At 33.2% G+C, this 26,504-nt stretch overlaps 2 protein-coding genes across 3 annotated transcripts in view; one reads left to right on the forward strand and one right to left on the reverse strand.

Annotated features, from left to right (window-relative positions):
- The window catches only part of LOC126889719 (uncharacterized), a 632,478-nt gene that overhangs the window by 350,289 nt on the left and 255,685 nt on the right, over positions 1-26,504 (forward strand). The window lies entirely within an intron of this gene.
- LOC126889722 (fez family zinc finger protein 2-like) overlaps positions 17,486-26,504 on the reverse strand; it is a 54,583-nt gene continuing 45,564 nt past the window's right edge. Inside the window, exons 1-2 of one of the 2 annotated variants that reach the window (XM_050658272.1) lie at positions 19,841-20,025; positions 17,486-17,989 (exon numbers count right to left, since the gene is read on the reverse strand). In XM_050658272.1, the coding sequence (XP_050514229.1) occupies positions 17,517-17,989; positions 19,841-19,883 (516 nt within the window). In that variant the 5' untranslated portion in view covers positions 19,884-20,025 and the 3' untranslated portion in view covers positions 17,486-17,516. Of the gene's footprint in view, positions 17,990-19,840; positions 20,026-26,504 lie in introns of those variants that run through there. The other variant, XM_050658273.1, reaches the window with a different exon arrangement.

A 26,504-nucleotide genomic window follows, 5' to 3' on the forward strand; every position in this document is an offset into this window, starting at 1 on the left:
GCTGATGTCGTTGGCTTTTCAGCATCTAAAAAAAAACAATAAACGTCCGCACTCTAGCCGAAGTCGATCGAGGTTCATCAAGTACGAGAGTGTAAACGGCCACCTTGTCTAACTTTGCCTAACTTCGTTCTACTTCCATCATTACTCTACTTCCTACTCATTAAATGAGCGACAGCAACAATAAGTAGTTTGTATAAATGTGTTCTTGTTAAAACTAAGTTTTTGTGTGGAAATTTTTCGTTTTAATTAGTGATTTTGATATCAAAATATTGCTGGGATTGAGACCTGCAATATAATGCAATTTGTTTTCAATAGGTTGGCATTATAAGTGAAATAATTGAAATAAGTGATATTACTATTTCCCAAACCATAACAGTTACAAAAAGTGGTTCTTATAAACAAACTGGTTAATGATCAAGAAAAATTTAGTAAATATCATTAACCTTTAAGTACTTATTTATTACTTTTAATTTTATCTTTTGGAAGTGGCTACTGTTACGACCGACGTTCTTTGCAATACAATTATTTCATACATTTAATTATGGCAATGCATTGTTTAGAATGTGACAAAGACATCAGTGACTCCAAGGATGCACTGAGTTGTGATAGCTGTGAAAGGAGTTTACATCGAAAATGCACGGAACTCTCGGCTTCGGAACTGAGAGTCATGGACCTAAAGAACAGTCGTCAACTGAAGTATTTCTGTCAGCAATGTTTGGAGGGCATGGCAGCTGTACCTAAATTATACAAAATCGTCAGCGAGTTACGCCTAGAAGTGAAACATCTTCAGGAAAGTATTGAAGCCAAAAACACTTCTATACCACAATTAACTACTACACCGTCAATTTCGAATGATGAATCTATAATTAATGAAATTCAAGAGCGTAATGCTAGAGCTAGGAACATTATGATCTTTAATTTGCCAGAATCCCCAAATGACACTGCAACTGTGCGTTCAATCGTAAGTGAAGCCTCCAGTGATGAAATAAGTATTGTTAAGATAACCAGATTTGGCAAGAAAAATAAAAATGGACATCGTTCTGTAAAGGTGGAGCTCTCAAGACCCCAGGATGTATTTGATGTGTTAAAAAATAAATATAATGTAAGCCGTGATAGACATATTTTCATAAGTGCTGACCTCACGCGTCTTCAACAAAACATCTTAAATAAGTTAAAAACTGAATTGGCAGAAAGGAAATCTAAAGGTGAGAAAGATCTAGTTATAAGGTATATTAATGGTGAGCCTAAAATAACCAAATATAATCAGCAAAAAAACTCGAAATGATCATTCCACAAGTTTCCAATACACTGAAAATCTACTGTCATAATGTAGGAGGTTTAAGGACAAAATTATCTGATTTCTCTGCAGCAGTTAATTGTTCTTGCTTTGATATATTTGTCATTATTGAAAGTTGGTTGAACGATGATTTCCTAGATAAGGAACTTTATTTGGTTAATTATCAGATATTCAGATGTGATAGATCTAATCTTTCAAGTACTAAAAGTAGAGGTGGAGGGATTTTGATACTTATTCATAGAAAAATAAAAGCTTTTAGAATGAGCCTCATAAACAATTCAGTGGAGCAGTTATTTATATCTTGTTCTGTTTCAAATTTTAATTTTATCATTGGTGGCGTGTATATTCCTCCTAACAGTCCAAATAATTGCTATCTATCACATGTTGAAACGATTGAAGATTTGAGAATTCAGTATAATAAATGCAACTTTTATATTTTTGGTGATTTTAACTTGCCTAATATAACTTCCGATTTAAATAATATATCACCATCTCAGATGAATGAAAACATTTCTAGTGTAGCACAATGTTATGCTTTTCTTGATTTTAAACAGCATATTACTATTCCTAACTCTATTAATAAGTTTTTAGATCTACTATTTTCGAATGTGGATAGTATTCTAATTTCATCTGCAATAGATCCTATTTTTTCTGAATCTAGCCATCACAAACCATACTCCTTTGATTTACCTATATCGGGCATTACAAATAATTTACTGTGCCAAGAATTTTACTATGATTTCAGAAACGCTGATTATATTAGCTTACAGAATTATTTGGGACCTATCAATTGGCACAAGTATTTAAATTTAAATGACATAAATACTGCAGTACACAATTTCTATCATATTCTGAGTATGGCATTAAATCTTTTTGTGCCCAAAAAGAAAAGTAAGGTATCAACTTTCCCAAAGTGGTTCAATGCTGAGTTGAGAAATTTAATCATCAAAAAGAAAATAGCTCACAAAAATTACAAGAATACTGGCAATCGCTGTTATTACATAGAATTTTCAAAGTTACGTAGTCAATGTAATATTTTATCTAAAGAATGTTTTGTGAATTACAAAAAAGATCTTGAAAATAATTTTAATACCGATCCCAGGTCATTTTGGAGATTTTTTAGCCGAAAAAATAATCTATATGATGTTCCTAATAATATGTATCTAGCTGATAAAAAAGCTGTGAATGGTGATCAGATAAGTGAACTTTTTGCTGTTTACTTCTCTGAAGTTTATGTTTCTTCCCTGGATGTAAGTTATCATGACACATTTAATAATTATTCATCTATAAAGTGTGATTCTTTGACAGCGGAAGTTATTTTTGACGGTTTGTCAAAACTTTCTAATAATGTAACAGCTGGACCGGATGGTCTTCCCGATTTTTTCTTGAAAAACTGTGCTTACAGTCTAACTCAACCATTGTTTGTTCTATATAACTTATCATTGAAATTAGGCATTCTTCCTGATAAATGGAAAACTAGCCATTTAATTCCAATTTTTAAATCTGGCGAAAGAGAAAATATAGAAAATTACAGAGGTATATCTAAACAATCGACCATTCCTAAACTACTTGATAAGTTGATTTATAACCATATTAGTTTTACTTGTCAACAATTAATAAATAATTATCAACATGGCTTTATGCACAAGAAATCCACAACTACAAACTTACTATCTTATGAAACATCTATTATCAGAGATCTGGAAAGAAAATGTCAGGTAGATTGTGTATACACAGACTTTTCAAAAGCCTTTGATAGGATTGACCACTACTTACTGCTACATAAACTTAAGGCATATGGTTTCAGCGATCAGCTTTTAAAGTGGTTTGATAGCTATTTAATAGGTCGCACACAAAAAGTCAAACTGAGTTCATTTATGTCAGATGCAATACAAATAAAATCTGGAGTTCCACAAGGTGCTCATTGCTCGCCCCTTCTGTTCAATCTATTTATTAACGACATAGGTGAATGTTTTAATCACTCTAAGTACTTGCTATTTGCTGATGATTTGAAGATTTACAGATCTATCAAAGATCATGAAGATTGTAGTCTCCTTCAAAACGATCTCAATAATTTAGTTGAGTGGTGTAACAAAAACAGACTCTTTTTAAACATTAATAAATGTCATTTCATTAGCTTCCACAAAGTTGCAAAAAAATATCAATCATCATATGTCATCGACAGTAAAGCGCTCTCTTATGTTAAAGCAGTAAAGGATTTAGGAGTAATATTCGATGAAAACTTAACGTTTGTGGATCACATTAACTATGTGACAGCAAAGGCTTCAAAAGTACTGGGTTATATACTTCGCAGTTGTGCTGATCTTTCCCTTAATACAATAAAGGCTGTTTACTCATCATTGGTTATATCTATATTAGAATTCTCCTCTATTGTCTGGTCACCATTTTATAATGTTCATGTTGTTTGTCTCGAGAGAGTTCAAAATAAGTTTTTAAGATTTGCAGCATACAGATTGGGATATAATGTTACTGAACTAAACCACAACTATACCATCATCCGTAGTGATCTCAATTTGCACTCCTTAAAAGACCGTAGAATTATAAATGATATAGCTTTTATTTATAAACTATTAAATAGTGAAATCAATTGTCCTGATTTATTAAAATTAATAAACTTTAATATTCCAAACCATAATCTGAGAAATAATAACTTGTTCCATGTACCTCATCATTCAACAAACTATGGTCTTAACTCACCAATAGATAGAACTTTAAGTCGCCTGAATGATTTGGACATTGATTTATTCTCTTCTTCCAGTCGAGTATTTAAAAACCGACTAAAATCAATTTTTCCGGTCAGCACTTATGTTTAATATTTAATATTATATTTTCCGTGGATTTGTTAATTTTTGCCATGGATAATGCTTTTGTATTATGTAATGTGTTAATTTTTTATTGTCTGTAGTTAGTTGATTAATGTCAGTTTATATTATATTATTATGTATTGTCACTGCATAACGTGGATTGTGTGTATGTTAAATTTAGTTTTATTGTAATGTACTTACTACAGTTTTATGCTGTCACACTTTCATTTAATTCATTTAATTTTATTTTTAGTTTTTTACTGTTTTACTGGACTTTACTAATACTACTTTTACTTCTACTTATTGTTTATATATGTATATTTTTTTTTAAATTGGGGAAACCCGTAAATAAATAAATAAATAAATAAATAAATAAATAAATACTTCCGAAATCTGTCGGTCTGCCGCGTCCGAGTCAAAGGGATCTTTGTCGGTATCGCACCGCTTGAATGTGTTCCTCGCGAAGTAGAACGAGTGTGTAGAGGCACTGCGGACTTCGGTCAACTTTGGCGAAGTAACTTCGCCGAGAGTGTGGTACCCGTTTTACGCACAATAAAGTCATTATTTTGCATTTTCCTCATCGCTTCCTACATGTAAATAGTACATTCATGTAACTCGACATTTATTTGCATATTATGTAATTGTAGACTGTAGAAAAATACTTTTAATAGTTCTATCTGCCAAGAAATTTTGTTTTATCATTAAAAATATAAACTTAATAATCTCAAAAATGAATAACCATTTTCAATTTCGTTGCAAAACGAAAACACAGCCGAAACATATTCTAGTCCAATCAGAGAGTGCTGCAAGCACCCCTACCGGTTTCGAAACTTATTAGTCTCTCATCAGGAGGCACATTTGCTGCTCTCCCCGATCCAACCAAAACAAACCCCAGCATGCAGTCCCGGTCTGCAACGAACGAAATGGCATAGATGCCCTAGCGGCAACTGCTTGCAAAAAGACCTAAGTTTTCACTCTTCTTCTTCTTAAAGTTCCGCTCCTATCGGAGATTGGAAATCATTCTGGCAATTATAATTTTGTTGGTTACGCGCCGGAACAGTTCAATTGAGCTGCATCCAAACCATTCACGGAGATTGCGTAGCCACGAGATTTTACGTCTTCCTACGCTTCTTCTGCCTTTGAATTTGCCCTGCATTATATTCCTTAATAGTTCGTATTTTCCACCTCTCATGATGTGCCCCAAGTACTCCAACTTCCTGATTTTTATGGAATTTAAAACTTCGCATTGTTTTCCTAGTTGTTCGAGCACTTGTGCGTTTGTTTTACGATCTGTCCATGATATTTTCAGAATACGTCTATAACACCACATTTCGAATGCTTCCAGGTTTTTAATGTGGGATTGTTTTAGTGTCCATGCCTCAACCCCATACAAAAGGGTGGAGAAAATATAACAACGAAGCATTCTTATCCGGAGCGTTATATTGATATTGCGATTACAGAAAAGTTTCCTCATTCTGTTAAAAATGGATCGTGCAATTTCAATGCGGCATCTTATTTCTTTTGTCTGATCAGTATCTTCTGTGATCCATGCTCCAAGGTATTTGTACGAAGATATTTGCTCAATTTCTGTATTATCCAGTACTAGTCTAACTCTGATGTTTTGTGCTTTTGTAAATACCATGAACTTGGTTTTCTTCAAATTTATTTTGAGTCCATAATCGTTGCAATGTATATTTAGTTGTTGAGCAAGGTGTTGCAATTCTTCTAGTGTTCCCGCTAAAAGTACGGTATCGTCAGCATATCTTATATTATTAAGTGGCTCACCGTTTATTATTAGGCCCTCATTGACTTCGGCCAACGCTAATTCTGAGATGGCTTCACTATATAAATTAAATAACAATGGTGATAAAATACACCCTTGGCGCACCCCACGACGAATCTGGATATCCTCAGTCAGTTCATTTTCAACTTTCACTTTTGCTGTCTGATTCCAAGAGAGGTTACATATAATTCTAATGTCTCTACTGTCTATGTTTTTATTTACCAAAATTTCTTTAAGACGATTATGCTGCACTTTGTCAAATGCCTTCTCAAAATCAATGAAACAGGCATATACTTCCTGATTCATATCTAGGCATCTCTGCGAAAGAACACTTACTGCAAACAGTGCGTCCCGTGTTCCCAGACCTTTCCTAAATCCCATTTGTGTATCACTTATGCCTTCGTCTAATTTCTTATGTATTCTATTGTGAATCTCTTTTAAAAACAATTTCAAGACATGACTCATTAAGGCTATGGTGCGATGTTCATTGCACTCCTTTGCATTGGTTTTTTTGGGTAGCAGTATAAATGTCGATTGGAGCCATTCTTTAGGTATTATACCTGTTATATATATGGTGTTAAATAAATCCAAAAGAAGGTCAATATATAGTTTGAAGATTCAGTTTGAAATCCAAAAGAAGGTCAAGTTTTCACTCTAATGGCATATAAAACAACATAATGCTATTCTACACCCCACCAGAATGAAAACAATGGGAACCTTCTCTGGTTACACCTCCTGATGAGAGACTAATAAGTTTCGAAACCGGTAGGGGTGCTTGCAGCACTCTCTGATTGGACTAGAATATGTTTCGGCTGTGTTTTCGTTTTGCAACGAAATTGAAAATGGTTATTCATTTTTGATTTACATTTACTCTGTGTGGAGTATGAAGGGAACCATTCTCGTTGGAACTTTACCGCGCTGAGCAGATGGGACGTGAATTGTAAATTGTAGAATTCCCTCATCTTCCTTAGTCTCAGCATCCGTATGGCTTGCAAATTGTAGAAGCCTCGGAGGTGTAACCAGAGAAGGTTCCCATTGTTTTCATTCTGGTGGGGTGTAGAATAGCATTATGTTGTTTTATATGCCATTAGAGTGAAAACTTAGTCTTTTTTAATGATCTCTATTTTGTAGTTAATAAAAATTAATTTACTTATTCAACACTATACTTATAAAAATATGTAAAACTTTACCTAATTTACTAATAAGTATTGCTAATATAAATCCTGTACACTAGTCATGCATTTTACTTACTTGGTCGCAGCTCTCCATATTGTAGTAATTATTCTTCTTCTTGTAGTTTCATGGCCTCCATCTCTTAGGTACTTGGCCAGTCTTCGTCTTTGGACTGTAATTGGAAGGGAATCCTCTTTTCAAAGGGTCTGAATTTTTCCATATTCCCTTCTTTAAATTCATTGTGATATGATTTTCAAATAACTATTTTTATTTTATATTTTAATTTGAAATATTGTTAAAAATTGATTGATCTTTCTTAAGGTTTGGTCATTAATATTATGTAGGACATTTTGTATTGAAATGGGGGTTGGACTTCCTATATTAACAAGTTATATGTAATTATTATCATCAAAATAAAATGTCAGTCTGTCAAGTTGAAGATTCTCTTTCAGATGTGTACGACAATGTTTTTTTAAATTACATTTTTGTTTAAATTGACGGGAACAAACGTCACATTTAAAATTTTTCTCTTAAGAATCAATAAGCATATGTCGTGTTAAAGTTCCTTTAACTACAAACTGTTTTGCACATACTTAGCATTTAAAAGGTTTCTCACCTGTATTCATACGCATGTGTATTAGTAGTTTAATATTTTCTGTATATAATTTGGAACAGATATCACACTTAAAACAAGTCTATTTATTATGCGTTCTCATGTGTCTTTTTAATTGATAGTTTGCACCAAATTCCTTAAGACAAATATTGCATTTTGGAATAGTTCCAGCGTGTCGACGTTTGTGAACACCTAGAGCATAATCCGTTAAAAACTGAGCGTCACAAAGGTTACAGTCAAGTGGGGTTTTTTCACTAGTATGCGTTCTTTTATGCCTCTTTAAAGCATATTTTGAACTAAGCACTTTATAGATATCACATGTCACATTGTCATCGGAATCCATTCGAAGGTGGCCCCTAAAATTATTACGATCTTCTGCTTTTGATGTTGTTGGCTTTTGTTGTTCAGAATCTTCTTCTTTCTCATAATCCTTAGTGCCCTTCAGGGCGTCGGATGTCGGGTTCCGCCTTTTATCCACTTCTTCAAATTGCTTCTATTGGTGGCCAGGTTCTTCATATCTCTCATACTTCAAGTTGCCAAGTCCGTTTTCCCATCATCTGTTATTATATTTCCCAAATATTCAAAAGTAGATACGTGTTCTATTACTTTTTCCCTTACTATTATATTAGTATTCCTTTCTCTTTTCTCATCTTCATTTATTATCATAAGTTTGGTTTTGTTGAGATTCATTTCCATTTTTAATTTATGTATCTCTTTTTGCCAAATATCTATTAGATTCTGCATTTTCTCTACTGTGTCTGTGATTAAAACTATATCATCAGCTTGTATGTAGGAGATTTTGTATTGAAATGGAGGTTGGACTTCCTATATTAACAAGTTATATGTAATTATTATCATCAAAATAAAATGTCAGTCTGTCAAGTTGAAGATTCTCTTTCAGTATGTTGTTGTTTATTTGGGTTTATATGACTGCGGACACTAAATCCATTCGCCAATTTTACTATTTTTTATTTTATTAGTCATTTTTTCGTATCTTATCCTAAAACTAATACTGATATTAATCTCTAATAAACAATTCTACTAATAAATAATTATTTTTGTATATCTTTTTTAATAATTTTTTATATTATATTTTTTTATTTATTTTTTTTTTCTAAATGATGTTCTCAGAGTTTTACAGTAAAAACTGCAACATTCTTCTTTTCTTCTTTAGCCCTTTACTTCATTCGCTTTCAGTATGTGTACGACAATGTTTTTTTTTTAATTACATTTTTGTTTAAATTGACGGGAACAAACGTCACATTTAAAATTTTTCTCTTAATTATCAGTAAGCATATGTCGTGTTAAAGTTACTTTAACTACAACTACAGATAACACACTTAAATTTATTAAAATTACACACTTATTTATTATGAACTCTTTCCATGTGTCTTTTCAAATGGTAATTTGTACTAAATTGTTTTTCACAAATATCACATTTTGGAATGTTTCCCTCGTGTTGATGATTTTTATGGACACCTAGAGCATAGACCGTTAAAAACTGCGCGCCACAAATTTGACACGAACGTGATCTTTTGTCTTTAGCATGAATTTTTAGATGCCTTTTTAGTGCATAGTGTGTGCTAAGCACTTTCTTGCATATATCACACGTTCTGTTGGCCACGAAATCAGCCCTACAGTTATCGTCTGCTCTAGATGTCGTAGGCTGTTGTTCAGCCCTATGGTCATCTTCTGCTCTATTCCGGTGAATTTTTCTATGTCTTTTCAATGCGTAATGAGTACTAAGAACATTATTGCAGATTTCACAAGTTCTGTCGTCCACGAAATCGGCCCTGTTTACTTCTGCCCTGGATGTTGTTGCCTGATGTTCAGAATCTAAAATAAAAAAAAAACAATAAAAGAAGTGCACTAGATTTGAGAAAAAAACATTAACATTTAATAAAACTGGGTAAAATTACCTCTTGGTTTTTAAAAATAAATACAATATTAAGAACATATAATTACATTTTAATCTGATTGTTTTTTCTTTCTGTTCTCTATGTATCAGAGTTAAAACACACCATCAAAAGATGTCATAGAATAAATATATAATTTACTATCCTTACCAAATTTTAGAATGACTAGTAAGTTGTACTGACGAATTGTGATATTTTATAAATATTTACATATTTCTTTTTATCTATATTACAGAGTCTTGAAAAAGGAATAAAACAATTCCCAAAAGCTAGACAAAAAGTCAAAAGAGTGTTTTTCTTTAACATTGGCCATTTTCCAGTGTCGGTATAATCAAGAAGCAATAAAATTTTTATTTGAAGCCATCTTCCAACAAAAAATCATATTATCATTGAACGTCGCTTCTCTCCTATATTTAAGCAGTCGTAACCCAACCATTAGATCAACTTTATGGGAATTTTTCAAATGGACCAAACGGAAAATTTAAACCTCCTCTTCAAACAGTGTTGCGTGAATGCGAAATGTTAGGGCCGTAGTTGTATTTTCCTACTGTCTCTCCTTTCATGTTACTTACCTTTAACCGTTGCCTGTATTGTCTGTTTAAAAAAAAAGTCGCTATGACGGGCACCTTAGCGTGAAGCGTGTGTCCATGTTATTCCTTGCTGTACAATCTTCAATAGTGTTTCCAATGGGAAGGTTAGGAAATCGAGTGAATGTGCGTAATGGAAAGTGACGGGCATAATCTATATATTGTTTTACTGTATAATATGTGTATATATTATTATACAATGTAATTTTTTTACGTATTAATAAATTGTCTGTCTAAATATGACTTGAACCTAAGGCAAAAAAAATCGTTTAATATCGTCTTCGTCTTTACATTGTATTTGTGAATTTCCCAAATTAATTCTTAAATTCAAAAGACCTTTGTTTTCCAATTGTAGAGATAATTCTTTTTTTTGATGGGATGGACATTTTTCATTTGATCGTCGAGATTTCGAATTCTCCAGGCTGGGAAGAGATACATGTTGAATTTCGGATTGAACAAAAGATTCAAAACTTGTTATAGCTTTCTTTTTTCTGGATATATTATTTTTATGGCTTTTCCTAAAAGTTCTACCACGCCAATTAAAATCTTCAGAGTGTACTCTTCTCGCAGCTGTACTTGCTTGTAGGTACAGAAAATTCATTGTTCAGACTGTCGAGATTTCAAGTTCTCCTGGCTGGGAAGAGACACAGACATGTTGAATTTCTGATTGAACGAAAGATTTAACACTTGTTATAGCTTTATTTTTTTTATGGCGTGTCCTAAAAGATGCAACTTTTTCATGTCTCAGTGTTATCAAACTGGTTCTTCTAACACGCCAATTAAAATCTTCAGATTCTACTCTACTCGGAGCTGTACTTGCTTGTAGGTACAGAAAATTCATTGTTTTGACTGTCGAGATTTCAAATTCTCCTGGCTGGGAAGAGACACAGAATATAAATAAACTGTTGCCACTTGCGTCTCAGTTTTCTTTTTTCTGTTATCATTTCTCTGATTTTTATTTTATTTAATTTACAATAAAATGCAAGTTGTGAAAAGTTAAAGAGTTTGTCAGTTATATTTAAAATATACTTACATGGTCCAGAATTGTAAATAACGGTGCCGGTGGTAGAAGAATCCGTGGAATTGTCGAAATGACGTAATGGTGATCTAGTACTACTCGTGCCAGGCACTTATGTTGGAGGAGACATCTGAGTAGTACTACTCCCAGGAGCATTTATGATAGTCTCGTCAATGACAAGGTTACCTTCACAAGAGATAACAATTAACTGCTGATATTTATTAGACCAACTGTAGCGTCGCCCCCATTAGGTAATTTTTATTCCGATTCGTTTTTTCGGAGTCGAAAAATTCTCTAAACAATTTTTTTAATTCAAAAAATCAGGTTCTTCAATTCGTTCAATTTTTTTAGATTCTTTGGGTCATTATAAATAAAAAAGGTCAAAATATAAATAAACTGGTGCCACTTGCGTCTCAGTTTTCTTTTTTCTGTTATCATTTCTCTGATTTTTATTTTATTTAATTTACAATAAAATACAAGTTGTTAAAAGTTGTTAAAAGTTAAAAAGTTTGTCAGTTATATTTAAAATATACTTACATGGTCCAGCATTGTAAATCACGGTGCCGGTGTTCGAAGTATCCATTGACTTGTCGAAATGACGTAATGGTGATCTAGTACTACTCGTGCCAGGCACTGGTGTTGGAGGAGACATCTGAGTAGTACTACTCCCAGGAGCATTTATGATAGTCTCGTCAATGACAAGGTTACCTTCACAAGAGATAACAATTAACTGCTGATATTTATTAGACCAAGTGTAGCGTCGCCCCCATTAGGTAATTTTTATTCCGATTCGTTTTTTCGGAGTCGAAAAATTCTCTAAACAATTTTTTTTAATTCAAAAAATCAGGTTCTTCAATTCGTTCAATTTTTTTAGATTCTTTGGGTCATTATAAATAAAAAAGGTCAAAATATAAATAAACTGTTGCCACTTGCGTCTCAGTTTTCTTTTTTCTGTTATCATTTCTCTGATTTTTATTTTATTTAATTTACAATAAAATACAAGTTGTTAAAAGTTGTTAAAAGTTAAAAAGTTTGTCAGTTATATTTAAAATATACTTACATGGTCCAGCATTGTAAATCACGGTGCCGGTGTTCGAAGTATCCATTGACTTGTCGAAATGACGTAATGGTGATCTAGTACTACTCGTGCCAGGCACTGGTGTTGGAGGAGACATCTGAGTAGTACTACTCCCAGGAGCATTTATGATAGTCTCGTCAATGACAAGGTTACCTTCACAAGAGATAACAATTAACTGCTGATATTTATTAGACCAACTGTAGCGTCGCCCCCATTAGGTAATTTTTATTCCGATTCGTTTTTTCGGAGTCGAAAAATTCTCTAAACAATTTTTTTTAATTCAAGAAATCAGTTCTTCCAGTTCGTACAAATTTTTTTAGATTCTTTGGGTCATTATAAATAAAAAAGGTCTCTTGTGATTTTTCTCTGAAATTGATCGTTGTCGAGTTATACGCGACTTAAAATTGGAAAAATGAAAAAATGGCCATTTTCCAGTGTCTGTATAATCAAGAAGCAATAAAATTTTTATTTGAAGCCATCTTCCAACAAAAAATCGTATTACCATTGTTCGTCGCTTCTCTCCTATATTTAAGCAGTCGTAACCCAACCATTAGATCAACTTTATGGGAATTTTTCATAAGGACCAAACGGAAAATTTAAACCTCCTCTTCAAACAGTGTTGCGTGAATGCGAAATGTTAGGGCCGTAGTTGTATTTTCCTACTGTCTCTCCTTTCATGTTACTTACCTTTAACCGTTGCCTGTATTGTCTGTTTAAAAAAAAAGTCGCTATGACGGGCACCTTAGCGTGAAGCGTGTGTCCATGTTATTCCTTGCTGTACAATCTTCAATAGTGTTTCCAATGGGAAGGTTAGGAAATCGAGTGAATGTGCGTAATGGAAACTGACCGGCATAATCTATGTAATATTTTACTGTATATATGTGTATATATTATTATAAAATGTAATTTTTTTTGTATTAATACCCATATCAAACTACTTTCAGAACGTCCAAACCAGACACGCACTCCTCCTGAGGCTTGTCTGGAAGCTACAGGCATATACCTCTTCAAACTTTTGAAAACCTCAAAATAATTTGCATCATCATACGAAGTTTCTATTATATCTGGGGACGAATTTTCATCTGCACTATTTGTGTTAGCATCTTCCAAATCATTAGAAGCCCGAACAATTAAATTTGACAATTTCTTCTTCAATGATTCTTCAGGTGGTATATACATACTAGAGCTTCCATTATCTTGTGGACTATTAGTATTTCTTGATTTTTCAACTGCGATACCTGTTTTTGTAACTGTTTCACACCTTCTTGTTTTTAATATATTTCTTAATGCCGGTTGAATTTTTTTTGTCAAATATGAAACATATTTTTCAAAATCGTCTTCATCTTTCGATTGCATTTGTGAATTTCTCAAATTAATCCGTAAATTCAAATTGATCTGATTATGCTCAAGACCTTTGTTTTCCAATATTTGCATAGATAATTCTTTATTTTTTTCTTGGTTACCCATATCTGATTCTGTAATGGAGCCATGGGATGAACATTCTTCATTTGTTTTTTTTTTTATCTTTTAGTGACCAAATTCACAATTGATCGTCGAGATTTCAAATTCTCCTGGCTGGGAAGAGATACATGTTGAATTTCGGATTGAGCAAAAGATTTAAAACTTGTTACAGCTTTATTTTTTCTCATATTTTTATGTGTCTTCCTCAAAGCTGTAACTTTTTCATGTCTCAGTGTTAAAAAACTGGTTCTTCTAGGACGAAAATTAATACTTTCGGAGTGTACTCTTCTCCGAGGTAAACTTGAGCTTGTAGGTACAATTTGATCAAAAGATTTGTTTAGCAAAGAATTATTCTTTATTGGAGGTATGGTGCTAATTTGAATTTGGGCATTAGATAAACTACTTTCAACAGAAACAAAATTTGAATTTGCGCTATAATAAGTAGTTTCACCAAAAGCAGAATTTGAATTTGAGGTATAGTCAGTAGTTCTGCCATTTCTCCCTAACGAGTCTTCTTGAATTTCTACTTTTTTTTTCGATAGCTTTGGCATTTTTTAAATATTTTGCAGGAATCTATACACTTATTGAATTTATGTACGTTCTTACTATTCACATTAATTATTAAAATATACAAATGCACAATAACACAAAAATCACAAACTACAAAGAAAATATACTACACAACAACTATAGAACTACACTACCACTACTATTTTCATGGGATGAACATTTTTCATTTGATCGTCGAGAGTTCGAATTCTCCTGGCTGGGAAGAGATACATGTTGAATTTCGGATTGAACAAAAGATTCAAAACTTGTTAAAGCTTTCTTTTTTCTGGATATATTATTTTTATGGCGTTTCCTAAAAGTTCTACCACGCCAATTAAAATTTTCAGAGTGTACTCTTCTCGCAGCTGTACTTGCTTGTAGATACAGAAAATTCATTGTTCAGACTGTCGAGATTTCAAGTTCTCCTGGCTGGGAAGAGACACAGACATGTTGAATTTCGGATTGAACAAAAGATTTAACACCTGTTATAGCTTTATTTTTTTTATGGCGTGTCCTAAAAGATGCAACTTTTTCATGTCTCAGTGTTATCAAACTGGTTCTTCTAACACGCCAATTAAAATCTTCAGATTGTACTCTACTCGGAGCTGTACTTGCTTGTAGGTACAGAAAATTCATTGTTCAGACTGTCGAGATTTCAAATTCTCCTGGCTGGGAAGAGACACAGAATATAAATAAATTGTTGCCACTTGCGTCTCAGTTTTCTTTTTTCTGTTATCATTTCTCTGATTTTTATTTTATTTAATTTCCAATAAAATACAAGTTGTTAAAAGTTAAAAAGTTTGTCAGTTATATTGAAAATATACTTACATGGTCCAGAATTGTAAATAACGGTGCCGGTGTTAGAAGTATCCATGGAATTGTCGAAATGCCGTAACGGTGATATAGTACTACTTGTGCCAGGCATTGGTGTTGGAGGCGACACCAGAGTAGTACTACTCCCAGGAGCATTTATAATCGTCTCATCAATCACCAGGTTACCTTCACAAGAGATAACAATTAACTGCTGATATTTATTAGACCAACTGTAGCGTCGCCCCCATTAGGTAATTTTTATTCCGATTCGTTTTTTGCACAAACTTACTAAAAAAGAGGTAAAAAGGTCAAAAATCCACAGGGTGCCGCGATCGAAAAATTCTCTAAACAATTTTTTTTAATTCAAGAAATCAGTTCTTCCAGTTCGTACAAATTTTTTTAGATTCTTTGGGTCATTATAAATAAAAAAGGTCTCTTGTGATTTTTCTCTGAAATTGATCGTTGTCGAGTTATACGCGACTTAAAATTGGAAAAATGAAAAAATGGCCATTTTCCAGTGTCTGTATAATCAAGAAGCAATAAAATTTTTATTTGAAGCCATCTTCCAACAAAAAATCATATTACCATTGTTCGTCGCTTCTCTCCTATATTTAAGCAGTCGTAACCCAACCATTAGATCAACTTTATGGGAATTTTTCATAAGGACCAAACGGAAAATTTAAACCTCCTCTTCAAACAGTGTTGCGTGAATGCGAAATGTTAGGGCCGTAGTTGTATTTTCCTACTGTCTCTCCTTTCATGTTACTTACCTTTAACCGTTGCCTGTATTGTCTGTTTAAAAAAAAAGTCGCTATGACGGGCACCTTAGCGTGAAGCGTGTGTCCATGTTATTCCTTGCTGTACAATCTTCAATAGTGTTTCCAATGGGAAGGTTAGGAAATCGAGTGAATGTGCGTAATGGAAACTGACCGGCATAATCTATGTAATATTTTACGGTATATATGTGTATATATTATTATAAAATGTAATTTTTTTTGTATTAATACCCATATCAAACTACTTTCAGAACGTCCAAACCAGACACGCACTCCTCCTGAGGCTTGTCTGGAAGCTACAGGCATATACCTCTTCAAACTTTTGAAAACCTCAAAATAATTTGCATCATCATACGAAGTTTCTATTATATCTGGGGACGAATTTTCATCTGCACTATTTGTGTTAGCATCTTCCAAATCATTAGAAGCCCGAACAATTAAATTTGACAATTTCTTCTTCAATGATTCTTCAGGTGGTATATACATACTAGAGTTTCCATTATCTTGTGGACTATTAGTATTTCTTGATTTTTCAACTGCGATACCTGTTTTTGTAACTGTTTCACACCTTCTTGTTTTTAATATATTTCTTAATGCCGGTTGAATTTTTTTTGTCAAATATGAAACATATTTTTCAAAATCGTCTTCATCTTTCGATTGCATTTGTGAATTTCTCAAATTAATCCGTAAATTCAAATTGATCTGATTATGCTCAAGACCTTTGTTTTCCAATATTTGCATAGATAATTCTTTATTTTTTTCTTGGTTACCCATATCTGATTCTGTAATGGAGCCATGGGATGAACATTCTTCATTTGTTTTTTTTTTATCTTTTAGTGACCAAATTCACAATTGATCGTCGAGATTTCAAATTCTCCTGGCTGGGAAGAGATACATGTTGAATTTCGGATTGAGCAAAAGATTTAAAACTTGTTACAGCTTTATTTTTTCTCATATTTTTATGTGTCTTCCTCAAAGCTGTAACTTTTTCATGTCTCAGTGTTAAAAAACTGGTTCTTCTAGGACGAAAATTAAAATCTTCGGAGTGTACTCTTCTCCGAGGTAAACTTGAGCTTATAGGTACAATTTGATCACAAGATTTGTTTAGCAAAGAATTATCCTTTATTGGAGGTATGGTGCTAATTTGAATTTGGGCATTAGATGAACTACTTTCAACAGAAACAAAATTTGAATTTGCGCTATAATAAGTAGTTTCACCAAAAGCAGAATTTGAATTTGAGGTATAGTCAGTAGTTCTGCCATTTCTCCCTAACGAGTCTTCTTGAATTTCTACTTTTTTTTTCGATAGCTTTGGCATTTTTTAAATATTTTGCAGGAATCTATACACTTATTGAATTTATGTACGTTCTTACTATTCACATTAATTATTAAAATATACAAATGCACAATAACACAAAAATCACAAACTACAAAGAAAATATACTACACAACAACTATAGAACTACACTACCACTACTATTTTCATGGGATGAACATTTTTCATTTGATCGTCGAGAGTTCGAATTCTCCTGGCTGGGAAGAGATACATGTTGAATTTCGGATTGAACAAAAGATTCTGATAGAATGAACTACAGATAACACACTTAATTTTATTAAAATTACACACTTATTTATTATGAACTCTTTCCATGTGTCTTTTCAAATGGTAATTTGTACTAAATTGTTTTTCACAAATATCACATTTTGGAATGTTTCCCTCGTGTTGATGATTTTTATGGACACCTAGAGCATAGACCGTTAAAAACTGCGCGCCACAAATTTGACACGAACGTGATCTTTTGTCTTTAGCATGAATTTTTAGATGCCTTTTTAGTGCATAGTGTGTGCTAAGCACTTTCTTGCATATATCACACGTTCTGTTGGCCACGAAATCAGCCCTACAGTTATCGTCTGCTCTAGGTGTCGTAGGCTGTTGTTCAGCCCTATGGTCATCTTCTGCTCTATTCCGGTGAATTTTTCTATGTCTTTTCAATGCGTAATGAGTACTAAGAACTTTATTGCAGATTTCACAAGTTCTGTCGTCCACGAAATCGGCCCTGTTTACTTCTGCCCTGGATGTTGTTGCCTGATGTTCAGAATCTAAAATAAAAAAAAAACAATAAAAGAAGTGCACTAGATTTGAGAATAAAACATTAACATTTAAAACTGGGTAAAATTACCTCTTGGTTTTTAAAAATAAATACAATATTAAGAACACCATTTTAATCTGATTGTTTTTTCTTTCTGTTCTGTATGTATCAGAGTTAAAACACACCATCAAAAGATGTCATAGGATAAATATAAAATTTACTATCCTTACCAAATTTTAGAATGTATTTTGTTCATTATTTTCTGTATTTTATGTTTGTGTTAGTATTGTTGAAGGACATAAAGCTTTTTTTAAATAATCTCAACGACTAGTAGCTTGTACTGACGAATTGTGATATTTTATTTTACATATTATTACAGAGTCTTGAAAAAGGAATAAAACAATAATTCCGAAAGCTAGACAAAAAGTCAAAAGAGTGTTTTTCTTTAACATTGGCCATTTCCAGTGTCGGTATGATCAAGAAGCAATAAAATTTTTATTTGAAGCCATCTTCCAACAAAAAATCATATTACCATTGTACGTCGCTTCTCTCCTATATATTTAAGCAGTCGTAACCCAACCATTAGATCAACTTTATGGGAATTTTTCAAACGGACCAAACGGAAAATTTAAACCTCCTCTTCAAACAGTGTTGCGTGAATGCGAAATGTTAGGGCCGTAGTTGTATTTCCCTACTGTCTCTCCTTTCATGTTACTTACCTTTAACCGTTGCCTGTATTGTCTGTTTAAAAAAAAGTCGCTATGACGGGCACCTTAGCGTGAAGCGTGTGTCCATGTTATTCCTTGCTGTACAATCTTCAATAGTGTTTCCACTGGGAATGTTAGGAAATCGAGTGAATGTGCGTAATGGAAACTGACCGGCATAATCTATATATTATTTTACTGTATATGTATGTATACACCGTTCTTAGGCGTCAACGCCCTTCGGTAGGGATCTATGGAGGAGTATCACCAAGCCGGAAGCCCTTATCCCTTCCCGTACCGCTCCTCCATAGGCCGATCAGACGCCAGTTTATTCCAGACCAAGCCGTAGACTCTATTGAGTTTTATACTACGGCGTTGGCCTTTTATAAATTTCATGACCTAGCTGAGGCTCGAACCAGCGACCGCAAATCGCAAATCCACTAAACTTGTCGATCGACTGAGCCCCAGCTAACTGGACCGTCAAGACCGACATTTTTTTTTTTTTTTTTTTTTTTTTTTTTTTTTTTTTTTTTACTGTATATATGTGTATATATTATTATGAAATGTAATTTTTTACGTATTAATAAATTGTCTGTCTAAATATGACTTGAACCTAAGGCAAAAAAAAATATTTTAATATCGTCTTCGTCTTTACATTGTATTTGTGAATTTCCCAAATTAATTCTTAAATTCAAAAGACCTTTGTTTTCCAATTGTAGAGATACTTCTTTAATTTGATGGTATGGACATTTTTCATTTGATCGTCGAGATTTCGAATTCTCCTGGCTGGGAAGAGATACATGTTGAATTTCGGATTGAACAAAAGATTCAAAACTTGTTATAGCTTTCTTTTTTCTGGATATATTATTTTTATGGCGTTTCCTAAAAGTTCTACCACGCCAATTAAAATCTTCAGAGTGTATTCTTCTCGCAGCTGTACTTGCTTGTAGGTACAGAAAATTCATTGTTCAGACTGTCGAGATTTCAAATTCTCCTGGCTGGGAAGAGACACAGAATATAAATAAACTGTTGCCACTTGCGTCTCAGTTTTCTTTTTTCTGTTATCATTTCTCTGATTTTTATTTTATTTAATTTACAATAAAATACAAGTTGTTAAAAGTTAAAAAGTTTGTCAGTTATATTTAAAATATACTTACATGGTCCCGGATTATAGATGACTGTGCCGGTGCTCGTATCCATTGAATTGAATGATGTAGCACTACTGGTGCCAGGAGGATTTATTATTATTTCATCAATCACCAGGTTACCTTCACAAGAGATAACAATTAACTGCTGATATTTATTAGACCAACTGTAGCGTCGCCCCTATTAGGTAATTTTTATTCCGATTCGTTTTTTGCACAAACTTACTAAAAAAGAGGTAAAAAGGTCAAAAATCCACAGGGTGCCGCGGTCGAAAAATTCTCTAAACAATTTTTTTTAATTCAAAAAATCAGGTTCTTCAATTCGTACAATTTTCTTAGATTCTTTGGGTCATTATAAATAAAAAAAGGTCAAAATATAAATAAACTGTTTCCACTTGCGTCTCAGTTTTCTTTTTTCTGTTATCATTTCTCTGATTTTTATTTTATTTAATTTACAATAAAATACAAGTTGTTAAAAGTTAAAAAGTTTGTCAGTTATATTTAAAATATACTTACATGGTCCAGAATTGTAAATAACGGTGCCGGTGTTAGAAGTATCCATGGAATTGTCGAAATGCCGTAACGGTGATATAGTACTACTTGTGCCAGGCATTGGTGTTGGAGGCGACACCAGAGTAGTACTACTCCCAGGAGCATTTATAATCGTCTCATCAATCACCAGGTTACCTTCACAAGAGATAACAATTAACTGCTGATATTTATTAGACCAACTGTAGCGTCGCCCCCATTAGGTAATTTTTATTCCGATTCGTTTTTTGCACAAACTTACTAAAACAGAGGTAAAAAGGTCAAAAATCCACAAGGTGTCGCGATCGAAGAATTCTCTAAACAATTTTTTTTTAATTCACAAAATCAGTTCTTCCAGTTCGTACAATTTTTTTTAGATTCTTTGGGTCATTATAAATAAAAAAGGTCTCTTGTGATTTTTCTCTGAAATTGATCGTTGTCGAGTTATACGCGACTTAAAATTGGAAAATGAAGCAATAAAATTTTTATTTGAAGCCATCTTCCAACAAAAAATCATATTACCATTGTACGTCGCTTCTCTCCTGTATTTAAGCAGTCGTAACCCAACCATTAGATCAACTTTATGGGAATTTTTCAAACGGACCAAACGGAAAATTTAAACCTCCTCTTCAAACAGTGTTGCGTGAATGCGAAATGTTAGGGCCGTAGTTGTATTTTCCTACTGTCTCTCCTTTCATGTTACTTACCTTTAACCGTTGCCTGTATTGTCTGTTTAAAAAAAAAGTCGCTATGACGGGCACCTTAGCGTGAAGCGTGTGTCCATGTTATTCCTTGCTGTACAATCTTCAATAGTGTTTCCAATGGGAATGTTAGGAAATCCAGTGAATGTGCGTAATGGAAACTGACCGGCATAATCTATATATTATTTTACTGTGTATATGTGTATATATTATTATAAAATGTAATTTTTTACGTATTAATAAATTGTCTGTCTAAATATGACTTGAACCTAAGCAAAAAAAAATCTTTTAATATCGTCTTCGTCTTTACATTGTATTTGTGAATTTCCCAAATTAATTCTTAAATTCAAAAGACCTTTGTTTTCCAATTGTAGAGATAATTCTTTAATTTGATGGGATGGACATTTTTCATTTGATCGTCGAGATTTCGAATTCTCCTGGCTGGGAAGAGATACATGTTGAATTTCGGATTGAACAAAAGATTCAAAACTTGTTATAGCTTTCTTTTTTCTGGATATATTATTTTTATGGCGTTTCCTAAAAGTTCTACCACGCCAATTAAAATCTTCAGAGTGTACTCTTCTCGCAGCTGTACTTGCTTGTACAGAAAATTCATTGTTCAGACTGTCGAGATTTCAAATTCTCCTGGCTGGGAAGAGACACAGAATATAAATAAACTGTTGCCACTTGCGTCTCAGTTTTCTTTTTTCTGTTATCATTTCTCTGATTTTTATTTTATTTAATTTACAATAAAATGCAAGTTGTGAAAAGTTAAAGAGTTTGTCAGTTATATTTAAAATATACTTACATGGTCCAGAATTGTAAATAACGGTGCCGGTGGTAGAAGAATCCGTGGAATTGTCGAAATGACGTAATGGTGATCTAGTACTACTCGTGCCAGGCACTTATGTTGGAGGAGACATCTGAGTAGTACTACTCCCAGGAGCATTTATGATAGTCTCGTCAATGACAAGGTTACCTTCACAAGAGATAACAATTAACTGCTGATATTTATTAGACCAAGTGTAGCGTCGCCCCCATTAGGTAATTTTTATTCCGATTCGTTTTTTCGGAGTCGAAAAATTCTCTAAACAATTTTTTTTAATTCAAAAAATCAGGTTCTTCAATTCGTTCAATTTTTTTAGATTCTTTGGGTCATTATAAATAAAAAAGGTCAAAATATAAATAAACTGTTGCCACTTGCGTCTCAGTTTTCTTTTTTCTGTTATCATTTCTCTGATTTTTATTTTATTTAATTTACAATAAAATACAAGTTGTTAAAAGTTGTTAAAAGTTAAAAAGTTTGTCAGTTATATTTAAAATATACTTACATGGTCCAGCATTGTAAATCACGGTGCCGGTGTTCGAAGTATCCATTGACTTGTCGAAATGACGTAATGGTGATCTAGTACTACTCGTGCCAGGCACTGGTGTTGGAGGAGACATCTGAGTAGTACTACTCCCAGGAGCATTTATGATAGTCTCGTCAATGACAAGGTTACCTTCACAAGAGATAACAATTAACTGCTGATATTTATTAGACCAACTGTAGCGTCGCCCCCATTAGGTAATTTTTATTCCGATTCGTTTTTTCGGAGTCGAAAAATTCTCTAAACAATTTTTTTTAATTCAAGAAATCAGTTCTTCCAGTTCGTACAAATTTTTTTAGATTCTTTGGGTCATTATAAATAAAAAAGGTCTCTTGTGATTTTTCTCTGAAATTGATCGTTGTCGAGTTATACGCGACTTAAAATTGGAAAAATGAAAAAATGGCCATTTTCCAGTGTCTGTATAATCAAGAAGCAATAAAATTTTTATTTGAAGCCATCTTCCAACAAAAAATCGTATTACCATTGTTCGTCGCTTCTCTCCTATATTTAAGCAGTCGTAACCCAACCATTAGATCAACTTTATGGGAATTTTTCATAAGGACCAAACGGAAAATTTAAACCTCCTCTTCAAACAGTGTTGCGTGAATGCGAAATGTTAGGGCCGTAGTTGTATTTTCCTACTGTCTCTCCTTTCATGTTACTTACCTTTAACCGTTGCCTGTATTGTCTGTTTAAAAAAAAAGTCGCTATGACGGGCACCTTAGCGTGAAGCGTGTGTCCATGTTATTCCTTGCTGTACAATCTTCAATAGTGTTTCCAATGGGAAGGTTAGGAAATCGAGTGAATGTGCGTAATGGAAACTGACCGGCATAATCTATGTAATATTTTACTGTATATATGTGTATATATTATTATAAAATGTAATTTTTTTTGTATTAATACCCATATCAAACTACTTTCAGAACGTCCAAACCAGACACGCACTCCTCCTGAGGCTTGTCTGGAAGCTACAGGCATATACCTCTTCAAACTTTTGAAAACCTCAAAATAATTTGCATCATCATACGAAGTTTCTATTATATCTGGGGACGAATTTTCATCTGCACTATTTGTGTTAGCATCTTCCAAATCATTAGAAGCCCGAACAATTAAATTTGACAATTTCTTCTTCAATGATTCTTCAGGTGGTATATACATACTAGAGCTTCCATTATCTTGTGGACTATTAGTATTTCTTGATTTTTCAACTACGATACCTGTTTTTGTAACTGTTTCACACCTTCTTGTTTTTAATATATTTCTTAATGCCGGTTGAATTTTTTTTGTCAAATATGAAACATATTTTTCAAAATCGTCTTCATCTTTCGATTGCATTTGTGAATTTCTCAAATTAATCCGTAAATTCAAATTGATCTGATTATGCTCAAGACCTTTGTTTTCCAATATTTGCATAGATAATTCTTTATTTTTTTCTTGGTTACCCATATCTGATTCTGTAATGGAGCCATGGGATGAACATTCTTCATTTGTTTTTTTTTATCTTTTAGTGACCAAATTCACAATTGATCGTCGAGATTTCAAATTCTCCTGGCTGGGAAGAGATACATGTTGAATTTCGGATTGAGCAAAAGATTTAAAACTTGTTACAGCTTTATTTTTTCTCATATTTTTATGTGTCTTCCTCAAAGCTGTAACTTTTTCATGTCTCAGTGTTAAAAAACTGGTTCTTCTAGGACGAAAATTAATACTTTCGGAGTGTACTCTTCTCCGAGGTAAACTTGAGCTTGTAGGTACAATTTGATCAAAAGATTTGTTTAGCAAAGAATTATTCTTTATTGGAGGTATGGTGCTAATTTGAATTTGGGCATTAGATAAACTACTTTCAACAGAAACAAAATTTGAATTTGCGCTATAATAAGTAGTTTCACCAAAAGCAGAATTTGAATTTGAGGTATAGTCAGTAGTTCTGCCATTTCTCCCTAACGAGACTTCTTGAATTTCTACTTTTTTTTTTTTCGATAGCTTTGGCATTTTTTAAATATTTTGCAGGAATCTATACACTTATTGAATTTATGTGCGTTCTTACTATTCACATTAATTATTAAAATATACAAATGCACAATAACACAAAAATCACAAACTACAAAGAAAATATACTACACAACAACTATAGAACTACACTACCACTACTATTTTCATGGGATGAACATTTTTCATTTGATCGTCGAGAGTTCGAATTCTCCTGGCTGGGAAGAGATACATGTTGAATTTCGGATTGAACAAAAGATTCAAAACTTGTTAAAGCTTTCTTTTTTCTGGATATATTATTTTTATGGCGTTTCCTAAAAGTTCTACCACGCCAATTAAAATTTTCAGAGTGTACTCTTCTCGCAGCTGTACTTGCTTGTAGATACAGAAAATTCATTGTTCAGACTGTCGAGATTTCAAGTTCTCCTGGCTGGGAAGAGACACAGACATGTTGAATTTCGGATTGAACAAAAGATTTAACACCTGTTATAGCTTTATTTTTTTTATGGCGTGTCCTAAAAGATGCAACTTTTTCATGTCTCAGTGTTATCAAACTGGTTCTTCTAACACGCCAATTAAAATCTTCAGATTGTACTCTACTCGGAGCTGTACTTGCTTGTAGGTACAGAAAATTCATTGTTCAGACTGTCGAGATTTCAAATTCTCCTGGCTGGGAAGAGACACAGAATATAAATAAATTGTTGCCACTTGCGTCTCAGTTTTCTTTTTTCTGTTATCATTTCTCTGATTTTTATTTTATTTAATTTCCAATAAAATACAAGTTGTTAAAAGTTAAAAAGTTTGTCAGTTATATTGAAAATATACTTACATGGTCCAGAATTGTAAATAACGGTGCCGGTGTTAGAAGTATCCATGGAATTGTCGAAATGCCGTAACGGTGATATAGTACTACTTGTGCCAGGCATTGGTGTTGGAGGCGACACCAGAGTAGTACTACTCCCAGGAGCATTTATAATCGTCTCATCAATCACCAGGTTACCTTCACAAGAGATAACAATTAACTGCTGATATTTATTAGACCAACTGTAGCGTCGCCCCCATTAGGTAATTTTTATTCCGATTCGTTTTTTGCACAAACTTACTAAAAAAGAGGTAAAAAGGTCAAAAATCCACAGGGTGCCGCGATCGAAAAATTCTCTAAACAATTTTTTTTAATTCAAGAAATCAGTTCTTCCAGTTCGTACAAATTTTTTTAGATTCTTTGGGTCATTATAAATAAAAAAGGTCTCTTGTGATTTTTCTCTGAAATTGATCGTTGTCGAGTTATACGCGACTTAAAATTGGAAAAATGAAAAAATGGCCATTTTCCAGTGTCTGTATAATCAAGAAGCAATAAAATTTTTATTTGAAGCCATCTTCCAACAAAAAATCATATTACCATTGTTCGTCGCTTCTCTCCTATATTTAAGCAGTCGTAACCCAACCATTAGATCAACTTTATGGGAATTTTTCATAAGGACCAAACGGAAAATTTAAACCTCCTCTTCAAACAGTGTTGCGTGAATGCGAAATGTTAGGGCCGTAGTTGTATTTTCCTACTGTCTCTCCTTTCATGTTACTTACCTTTAACCGTTGCCTGTATTGTCTGTTTAAAAAAAAAGTCGCTATGACGGGCACCTTAGCGTGAAGCGTGTGTCCATGTTATTCCTTGCTGTACAATCTTCAATAGTGTTTCCAATGGGAAGGTTAGGAAATCGAGTGAATGTGCGTAATGGAAACTGACCGGCATAATCTATGTAATATTTTACGGTATATATGTGTATATATTATTATAAAATGTAATTTTTTTTGTATTAATACCCATATCAAACTACTTTCAGAACGTCCAAACCAGACACGCACTCCTCCTGAGGCTTGTCTGGAAGCTACAGGCATATACCTCTTCAAACTTTTGAAAACCTCAAAATAATTTGCATCATCATACGAAGTTTCTATTATATCTGGGGACGAATTTTCATCTGCACTATTTGTGTTAGCATCTTCCAAATCATTAGAAGCCCGAACAATTAAATTTGACAATTTCTTCTTCAATGATTCTTCAGGTGGTATATACATACTAGAGCTTCC

The sequence above is a fragment of the Diabrotica virgifera genome, chromosome 8, assembly GCF_917563875.1.
Source record: "Diabrotica virgifera virgifera chromosome 8, PGI_DIABVI_V3a".
Taxonomy (NCBI): Eukaryota; Metazoa; Arthropoda; class Insecta; order Coleoptera; family Chrysomelidae; genus Diabrotica; species Diabrotica virgifera.